This window comes from Monopterus albus, unplaced genomic scaffold, assembly GCF_001952655.1.
Source record: "Monopterus albus unplaced genomic scaffold, M_albus_1.0 scaffold204.1, whole genome shotgun sequence".
In the NCBI taxonomy this organism is placed as follows: Eukaryota; Metazoa; Chordata; class Actinopteri; order Synbranchiformes; family Synbranchidae; genus Monopterus; species Monopterus albus.
This window is the reverse complement of record NW_018128084.1, coordinates 664664-674242: the sequence shown is the minus strand read 5'-3', so window position 1 is coordinate 674242 and position 9579 is coordinate 664664. Positions and strand designations below refer to the sequence as shown.

General features: G+C 40.0%; 3 protein-coding genes across 10 annotated transcripts in view; 2 read left to right on the top strand and 1 right to left on the bottom strand.

Annotated features, from left to right (window-relative positions):
* Nucleotides 1-1797, top strand: part of ipp (intracisternal A particle-promoted polypeptide) — a 5842-nt gene extending 4045 nt beyond the window's left edge. For all 3 annotated transcript variants that reach the window (XM_020618368.1, XM_020618370.1, XM_020618367.1), the window contains exons 8-10: nt 530-652; nt 880-1100; nt 1190-1797. In XM_020618368.1, coding sequence (XP_020474024.1) covers nt 530-652; nt 880-1100; nt 1190-1414 — 569 coding nt within the window. In that variant the 3' untranslated portion in view covers nt 1415-1797. The remainder of the gene's footprint in view (nt 1-529; nt 653-879; nt 1101-1189) is intronic.
* Nucleotides 1798-3083: 1286 nt separating this feature from the next.
* On the bottom strand, nt 3084-5074 carry LOC109970649 (transmembrane protein 69-like). 3 transcript variants are annotated; one of them, XM_020618365.1, is made up of 3 exons: nt 4997-5074; nt 4345-4390; nt 3084-4222 (listed from the first exon to the last, which is right to left on the bottom strand). In XM_020618365.1, the coding sequence occupies exons 2-3, from the start codon at nt 4381-4383 to the stop codon at nt 3515-3517; spliced, it is 747 nt and encodes a 248-aa protein (XP_020474021.1). In that variant the 5' UTR covers nt 4384-4390; nt 4997-5074; the 3' UTR covers nt 3084-3514. The 3 variants fall into 3 exon arrangements, with proteins under 3 accessions (XP_020474021.1, XP_020474022.1, XP_020474020.1); XM_020618366.1 differs by lacking the exon at nt 4997-5074 and adding an exon at nt 4509-4587; XM_020618364.1 differs by lacking the exon at nt 4997-5074 and adding an exon at nt 4596-4754 and having other exon boundaries at nt 3089-4222.
* An 88-nt stretch (nt 5075-5162) lies between these two features.
* Nucleotides 5163-9579, top strand: part of gpbp1l1 (GC-rich promoter binding protein 1-like 1) — a 14658-nt gene continuing 10241 nt past the window's right edge. Inside the window, exons 1-4 of one of the 4 annotated variants that reach the window (XM_020618361.1) lie at nt 5181-5233; nt 5343-5397; nt 7142-8520; nt 9059-9170. In XM_020618361.1, coding sequence (XP_020474017.1) covers nt 9114-9170 — 57 coding nt within the window. In that variant the 5' untranslated portion in view covers nt 5181-5233; nt 5343-5397; nt 7142-8520; nt 9059-9113. Of the gene's footprint in view, nt 5234-5342; nt 5545-5592; nt 5666-7141; nt 8521-9058; nt 9171-9579 lie in introns of those variants that run through there. The other 3 variants (XM_020618362.1, XM_020618360.1, XM_020618363.1) reach the window with 3 other exon arrangements.

The following is a 9579-nucleotide window of genomic DNA, read 5'->3' as shown; positions in this document are numbered from 1 at the left end:
ATTAATGTATAATATAAATAATTTAGGTCCCAAAACAGAACCCTGAGGCACTCCACATACAATGTCCAGCTCACTCGATTGGTATTCACCCAACTTCACAAATTGTCACCTAACTGTTCTGTGCTTTTCTAGGTGGTTGGGTAGGCTCTGATAGTAATGATTACGGGAAACACTGAAAGAGGAGAATTTAAAACCTAAAATTGGAATTGTATTTTCTCAACTTCTAAAAAGAACCAAAATACAAACAGAAGCAGAATGAAATGCCTGTAGATTTTAAAAGAGTGAAACAAAGAACTAAATTGCAAGCAACGGCACAGCTGGATTGGAAGATAGAGTCTTATCAATATTAGAACAAAACATCATGGAAAAAGGACAAAAAGCAAGTTAAACACATTCAATAAAATTAATTTGTGAAGTGATAATAAATAACTAAATAACAAAAATGAAAAATAAAAAACAAAAAATTAACTCAACTCAATACCAGCATGTTGGGGGAAAATTGTCACCTAACTGTTCTGCGCTTCTCTAGGTGGTTGGGTAGGCTCTGAGATTGGGAAAACAATGGAGCGATATGACCCAGAGGAGAACAAGTGGGAGGTCATCGGCAGCATGGCAGTTCCCCGCTATTGTTTTGGCTGCTGTGAGCTGCAAGGTGTGCCTGCACGTTTTTCAAAAAACATAAAAGTGTGTTATCCAGTGCTATTTTTATATTTACTCAGGCGCTTTTATCAGCCTTCAAAATTTCTCATATGATTACAGATACTATTGAAACCCTCTTCTTGCTTGTGTTTACCACATTTTATTTCTGTGCTTCTCTGATGCCATCATTGCATGAACAGTGAGGCAACTCTGAACTAAATGCACTTTGTCTCTTTCCAGGGTTCATTTATGTGATTGGGGGTATCAATGATGAAGGAATGGAGCTACGTTCAGCTGAGGTGTACGACCCCATCTCCCGCCGGTGGAGTGCCCTGCCCGTTATGGTCACACGTCGAGCTTATGTGGGCGTTGCCTGCCTCAATAACTGCATTTATGCAGTGGGTGGCTGGAATGAGGCACTGGGTGCACTGGAGACAGTGGAGAAGTACTGTCCTGAAGAGGTCAGGTGTCACTAAAGACACTTGACATCTTCTTTATAACTGAGTATAGTCTTTGCTTGATTCTAACATTCTCTTTGGTTGTCTTTCAGGAAAAATGGGTGGAAGTGGCTCCAATGTCCACTGCTCGTGCAGGTGTGTCAGTGTCAGCAGTTAACGGGCTGCTGTACGCTGTCGGGGGCAGGGCCACCAGCAGAGACTTCTCTGCCCCGGTGACAGTGGACTCTGTGGAAATCTATGACCCTCATCTGGATACCTGGACTGAGGTGGGCAATATGATCACCAGCCGCTGCGATGGAGGCCTGGCTGTGCTCTGATATACACGGATATCTCTGAACTTCCATATCAGCACTTCAGTCATCCAAAAACTGCAGAAACTGATAAACTGCACCTTAAGAAACACAAAAGTGTGTTTTTGTCTCTAGTAGGTTTTGACATTGATCATATATATCATTTAATCTACTGTATCATTTCTCATTTAATGGGGTTAGACATGCTTTTCTTTTTTATTTGTCCAGACCTTTTAACATTATTTTGGCAAAATATTAGTATGACATCGGATCTTCAACTGCCCAGACTACTTCCACTTACACTCCTACATCTGTTGCATCTCATCTGCTGCTCTGTTTCAATTCATTAAATGATTTCAAAGGAATACCAGAATGGAAACACTTATTTTCCATTCCTGCGTATTTGAAGACAAAGCTAACCTGCTGGTGATCATATTTTTTCACAGTGGATTAGTGGTATTTTTCATGGACCAGAGTTTTCTTCATAAGTCTAAGAATCCTGCGAGGACTATGAGTACCATTCTTAGATAATAAGTAGTTTTTGTGTGTGTGTGGGTGCATTGTTACTTAGAAAATTTACCAAACCACTGGAGCCTACTTGATAATGGAGCCAAGAGAAACTTATGGTGGCTTGAAGTTTCATGGTTAGTGATTTCTGTAAATAGCTAAACAGCTCAGCAGTGTTGTCACACCAGTACAGTGATGATGCAAGTTTCCACTGGATTGTTTTTGTATATGTGATACTGTAAATACTTGTGCTTCTTTGTCACTATTTATGTTTCAATCCAAACCAGAAAAGACACTTCTATCATTTTACTCAATAAAATAACTAGAATTTACATTTCATTTATATTTCAACCTTGTAATGTTGGGAAACTCATGTCAATAATGGAGAATGCACATTTAGAAACTTTACGTTGCTTACAGTCAGTACTGTTACTTACCTCCTTGTGGCTCATCACATTAGAAAGCTACGTGAAGGTATTGCACAATGACAATATTGCCTTTCATGTATTACAGTCCCTTTGCAAAGATCATGATATTAATAGAACAGTAATTACATCTTTATTTAGTTGCTTTTCAGATGTAATAAACTTCATTAAAGAATTTTATTTGTATTTATTGTATTTTATTTGTATTATTATATTTATAGTAATTTGTGAAGATTACAATAATCAAATGATATTTTATTTTATTTTTTTAACTACAATTACAATGGCTTGCTTATGCACTAAGTGTTGTATGGAGGTATGTTAGGTTTGTTATTAGTTTGTAGATACAGTATAGGGCAAAACTTCCCTAAGTTAACTCTACATGTTTGAAGGAGAGACTTTAACAAGCACACTATAGCAACACGAGCTATATGACATCTCACTGGATTTGTGGTTCCTCAACACAGTCCATCTGTTGTCATCAGTTCTCTCGTGCCCCTATATTATAGGCTCTGCCTGTATTTGGCAGTATATTTGCCTGTATATGTCTGCTACTGGAAAGCAGCATGTTTCAGATTTACACTGAACATTTAATGTGAATATTTAGTAAAGTCCAGTTTAACTTGTGACTGTAAGATCTTCCTTTCAGATATGAAAAGAACAGTTTTTTTATATTGTGACACATTTTACCCTTAATGTGAGTGTCTAACTACTTTTAAATGGCATTTATAGATAAAATAAATCCCCCCATTTACATCGATTTCTCAAGCAGTGGTCTTGACTTCTATGAGGCCTGAGTTGGACAATAATGGAAAAGAAAAGTATGCAAATAGTCCCTGTGTTCACCTGTTGCCTGAAATTTGCATATGTAAAATTGTCATATTTGAATCTCTTCATACATATTTTCAAATAGGGTTCTTTTTGTTTATACTTTTCACTATAAGCAATGTACTGTCTGCCCTGCACTATATTTTGATCACTGATCTAGATCCTAATAGGTTAGAAGTTTGTTTCCGTTTTGCCACATGAAAACTGTTTATTCATTTTCAAAATAATATGACACATTTACACATCTCCCACTGGTCCCAAACATTCTAGAACACAATGAATGCTGAGAGTTGGTGTACTTATCTGTACATCTTTATTGAATTTTATATTTTTAATGACTCCATGTGGATCAAAGTACAAACTGTCCTCAGTTCAGAATCTCTTTGATCATCTTCTCAGTATAGAATTTCTTAATTATCAGTGTAGCCACCAGTGAGAAGGTGGTGACCAGAGTGAGAACAGTTCGCAGGGCTTTGAACCAGGCAGGGTAACCTGGCAGCAGGGTCAGGTCATAGTGCAGTGACAGACCCAGTCCCATGATAATGACCAGGGCTCCCTCTGCAATATTGTCCCTGCAGAGCAGTGCCAACCATGCCAGAAGTGATGGCACCACACTGTTCGCCAAGTTCATCCAGTCTGGCTGAGCCGGACTACCGGGAGGGATCGCAAACCCCCAGCGGGCACCTCCGAAGAAAGACACTATACAGGCTCCATAAACCACTTGAGCATATGCCACTTCAGGTATGAAGGACTGTGTGACATTCATCAGGAGAGGCGCAGACACGAAGGGGATGAGCCCAGATAAGCCAAGGTATAAAGCTGGTTTGGGAGACTGGGTGAGAGCCCTCAAACTGAATCCCTTCCTAGTGTTTCCTCTGTTGGAAGTACTTTGTGAATCCCCGTGGAAGAGACGCAAGACATGCAAGCTCACGGGCCTGGTACTCAACAGCAAGTTGGTGGAAGCTGATCTGGGTGGCATTAACGCTGATGAGGTTTGAGAGTGAAACAGCAGCTGAGCTTGTGTGGTGTAGGTTGGTGCTCTGGTGGTCTGCTGAAGACATCTCCATACTGAAGCCTGAGAACATAATAATCATATAGAAGTGCATAAGACGTCTTGGTTAGTGTATACTGACTCATACAGTACAATGAGTAGTGACCAAACTGGACTGATCGGCTGTAGCATTTTCTCTAGCTTACCCCAGAAATTAATCGTCTTCCAGGTGCAAACGTCATCATTTTCAATCTGAAAAGACACGTTATTTATTATTAATAAAACACTATCTATAACACACGCACTCTGGAATTTTAGCTATAATCTATCCACCCTAAGCTAACTTTAGTGCTGTTAACAGTCAACATACAATTTCTTTTAGCCATTTGCTGAACTTGATGCAATAACGTTAGAGAGCTATCATACTGTAACAACCCATAATAGACGTTGCAATTACCTAAAATTAATCTTTTATTGCTTGTAATTAAGCAGCTCCCAAGGCCACTACTGGCACAATAACACAAAATTAACAGTTACAAAGTTGACGTTAGCTAGCCAAACTAGAAGCCGTTTGCTGACTGCCATCCATTCTATCGGTGCTCAATTAAGTGACTCTCTCCGAATGTTTTCTTAAAATTTCTACAGCAGGGCTTTTCAACCAGTGGCCCGCAGACCCCTGGTGGTCCGTGAACATGCGTTCAATAATGTAATTTCAGTATGGAAATCACAATTTATTTTTAAACACATTTCCATATATTAATTATTGTTTGGGGACAATGAAATTCATGCAAATATCTAAAAATTAAAAAAGACAACGTGAATTTCAAGAGTAAATCAGTGCTCATCCGGCCTCCCCACCACACAACAGTGGTCCTCAGGCTGACTCGTAGTCTCAGTGGTGGTCCCTGCCTCACAATCATTTGAAAACCACTGATCTACAGTGTTGTAACTGAAGTAGACAATCTGATATCGACTATTTTGGCTGTTGGTGGCGGGGGAGGTTATATTCACAATGACAAAACCACATTTTACTTCCCATTAACACTGTGCTCTGTGAATACGTTGAAAAACCTGACGATGATTATATAATTCCAGGTATGGCCTCGTTGTTTTGTTTAAATGATAAAGTACTAAAGCTGTACTACTTAGCCAGTTCGACACTATAAACACCGTGGAATTTCACTATGTTGCATAATCGCTACAGGTCTTGAATGTAGCACCACTGAGGCTGTTCGAATCCCTCAATGCCAGCGCCAGTGGTAAGCGCTTCGAAAACCCAAACAAACGTCAGTAGCTGTGCTATCTAAGAGGTTTATAGTTGTGAAAAAGTTTGATCTCGTTAGTGTTTTCAGGTTTTGTGTACATTTGAAACCGTATCCATCGGAGGCTATCTTGCTCATGAGAAGGTAAGCGGTATCGTAATGAAGCATTGCAAGTTAGCTCGTTAGCACTTAGCAAGCTGATGAATGTGTGCTGCTGCTGCTGCTAAGGTAGCCATTTTGAAGCTGTGTTGTTCAACGAAGCCAGGTCTGTTTACCTCTATTAGGTGTTAGTGACAGCTGCTTAAATAAACAGTTTTAGCCACCTCAACCATATTAAATGCGTCTTTACCTTGCGAACCCCCCTAACCGCGCTAATTAATTCCAACTAACTAGCAGTTTTTGCGTGTTACTGAACAGGCTAGACAACACTAGCTATTAGCTAACAGTTGCTACGCTAACATTAACCTCAGTTAACTAAGCACATTTAGCTAGCAGCAGAGTTTCGACAGATCTGATAACGTTATTTGTTAATGATTAATGTTGGCAAACAGCACGGCTCGATGCACTTCAGTTCATAACGTTTAGCTAGTTAGCTGGTGAAACATATCTAACGCTATTATGTGTTGTATTGATCTGCTGCAGTGTTTGTAGACATCGATTTCCCACACTCTGCTAATGTTAAATTGGATAAGTTTCACACATGGCGGTATTTGTGTTTATGTCATTCGTGTGCGTATTATCGTACAATGAAATAAATGCCTGCTGCACATTGTATCCCGTGGCCTTGGCAAACTCATTGATGTTGAGCTGTTACATAATATTTCAGTGAGAATACATTAACGAGTCCAGGACATTTCTGAGTTTGTGAGTCAAGGTTGGCGTTGAGCTGTACTATAACGCATGTTTGAACGAGGTGTATGAGGGAAGAATTGTTTGAGAGATAGTAAACCTCAGTTACACTCACTGCCAAGCTTGTTTAGACGATCCTCAGCTAGGGGAAAAGTCCTGAGAAAGAAAGTGTTCAAGTTATTTTTACATTGGTATAAATATTTCATTTACCAAAGCCAGCACAATTTTATAAAAGAGCCAGCTTTCAGCATGAAATGGTTCAGAGATCAGAGTCAAGAGTTTAGTCTCAGAATGTGTTTAAACTGTCAAGCAGTTTTAAGTTATTGGCTGTCTCCTGAATTTGGAAGCAATTTGGGGGTTCAATAAGGGTCTTCAGTGAATACCTTTTATAATATCTGACACTCTGTAGCTGTTTGCAGTAACACAGGTATAGAAATAAAAAGGGGAATGGTTTAAACTTAGTTTTTTTGGTTTTGGAATCCCAATATACATTCAGTTGCCAGTTTGTGTGCAAAATTAAGTAACAAACACTGTCAAATACAGCAGCCATGCAGTTCATCTGTTTAACAGGGGTTTTTTGTCACTTCCAAGATTATTTTAGAAGCTGTAGTTTGGGCTGTTGTATAATTATATCGTGCTATAATGAGAGGAGTTTTTTTTTTCATTATTCTAATAATTCATTATAACATTTCACAATATAGTCCATCAGCCTCCAAAATAGACATTGTTAATAGTGTCAACAACAAAAAAGTAGAATTTACTGCAGGACTCTTGAATTAATATGTATTAGTTAAGATATGTGTACTTCTGAAATTGGCAGTAGAGTGTAGGTATATGTGTATTTTTCAACCTGGAGCTTTGAGGTGACTAATACCGTCTTTGTTTAACACAGGTCCACTCTGTTCCTGTGCCAATACCACCAAACCTCAGCAAGAAAACTGAAAACTGCACTGGAACTTCCTGTGTGAGAGAAAACTCATTCAAGAAGGAAAGGAAGGATCCACTTGACAGACTTTGGGCACATGCTGTTTTACAGCCTTCATTTTTTTTCCCTTTCCCAAGCAAAGCAAGTTGATTGACCTGTCTCAAGGGATCTTTTTTTTGGACACATTTAATTGTTATGCATCATATGATATGAAGATCTTTTGACTTGTGGAAGATTTTTGTTTAGCTTTTGAGCTTGCAGATCTATGAAATCAGAGCTGTACCCTACATCTGGTTCGGTCCGCCAACAGCAGATAATTAAATGGGCATCTTACAAATGTGATACTAAAACGTATAAAGATTAAAACAGCATTATAATGCATCATCCACCAGCATTTCTGTTTCACTAACCAAAACGGAAAATGATGGCAATGTAACATAGGGTTTTACTTCCTTCGTTGTCATGTGACTTTGATCCTTTGAGCATTATTTTCTTCAAACTCAGTCTTTTTCACCAGTTTAATGAGGTGAGCAGTGGTTTTCAGTGACTTCCATTGCCAATAAGACTGTCTCTGAAGACTTTTTTTTTTTTTTTTTCTTTTTTTTTTTTTATACTACATGTATTTCAGTAGATCCTAAAATGACCCGGTAAAAGGTGTGGCAACACAAAAAGATTCTGGCACACAGTGTGGCAGGATAACACCTGTCACTTTACCCTCCATCTGGTGTCGAAGTGGAACTGCTGTATGAACTGCTGTTTATGTTTCAGGGCAGACGACTTTCACAGACTGCTTCCTTGTATTAATAGAGACAACGTGGCTCATCTTCACCATTGGGACATATCACCTGTCAAATCAATTCATTTTGCCAGTCTGTATAAAGTCCAGTCAGGTTCTGAATATTACTCCTGATAATAAGAGCAAATGTTTCAAATAAATTAGTGAGGAATTCAGTCTGCCTGGAGAAAACGTTACCTGGAGTGGAAACCGTAGGGCTCAGAATTAATAAGAGACGTGACCAGCTTGGGAGCTGCTGTTTCAAGAGGGAAAATTGGTCTCTCATAGACCTCTGTGCTTCTGCTTTAATATCTACTTCCTGCTAGACCAGTTCCCTGGATCACCATTCCAGATCGTTCCTGCAACCATTTGACCCGTCTCACCCTGGACGAAGGGATCTGCCTCTGGGGAAAGGGGCTGTGCTGTCCTGGTGGAGGTGGAGAGGGGGTTATCAGTGTGCTGCTCCCCTTCTGTCAGTGCACACACACTGTGATCAGCGCCAACAGGCCTGAGGAACAGAGCCCAGCCGGACCAAAAGGAGGCAGAGGACTTCAGAGCCACAGACTCTGGGGTAATAATGAAGTTTCACCTGACTGACTTTGCTAGGGCGAACATGCATGGATGTTCTCAGTAGCCATGTAATTAACTGCTGTAGTGAGGTCAATTACAAGTCATTTGAAAACACTTTATGGGTAGCGGGTGGTCAGTTTTCCTCCTTACACACACAAAAATGGAGTCAAACTGGAAAATTTAGCAAAATACAACACGAGGGCTATATAAATGTATCACATAGACACATATCCAAATAATACTTGAGTTGTATAGGATAGTTCCCATCCAGGCTGTTAACCACTTATCAGCTTTTAGGCACGGCTGCAGCAAGTCAAGCTCTGTTGTTTTCTGCTAAGGCCAGGACAGATTCCGGCTTGTCCTGTGGGAGACCTGAAGAACTGATGATAGACCAAGCACTTTAAAGTGATTATGTGAAGTCATAGATAGTTGGACATGAAGGAGAATGTATTTCAGTGCCAAAGATTGTGTCTCTGTGCCTGACTTTTCTGAGGCTGATCATTAAAAATGCCATTCCTGTTGTCCATTTCTTTTGTTAGATCCTGGCCATGAGGTTTGATGCCTCAATCCACTGACCGGAAACACTGGACCTAAATGGCGCAGCATGACTTTGTCCCTGCCTGGCTTAAAATCCCACCCCAGCCCGCCAAGGTGTGTACATCTAGGTATTTGAATGTGTGTGTGGTGATCACAGGGAAAGAAGTGATTGATGGGCAAAGCAGGGAAAGTATAACTGTCTGATTTGCACTTTTTGGTGAACGTGTGTCTGTAGACTTGTGCCTTTTGTATTACTTACATTATGGGGACCAGACCTGTTAACACACTCGCATTGTCGAGACTCAATGAATTTTAGAGTGGCACCATGGTTTAAGGTTAGGGTGAGGTTAAGTTTAGGTGTTACGAAAGTAGTGGTTATGGTTAAGGTTAGGATAAGTCTACAGGAAATGAACGTAAGACAATGTAAAGTCCCCACAAGGAACGAAAACACTGTGTGTGTGTGTGTGTGTGTTTGTGATGAGTCACCCTCAGGGACTGACAGTGCAGTCAGTTCATGGTTCAG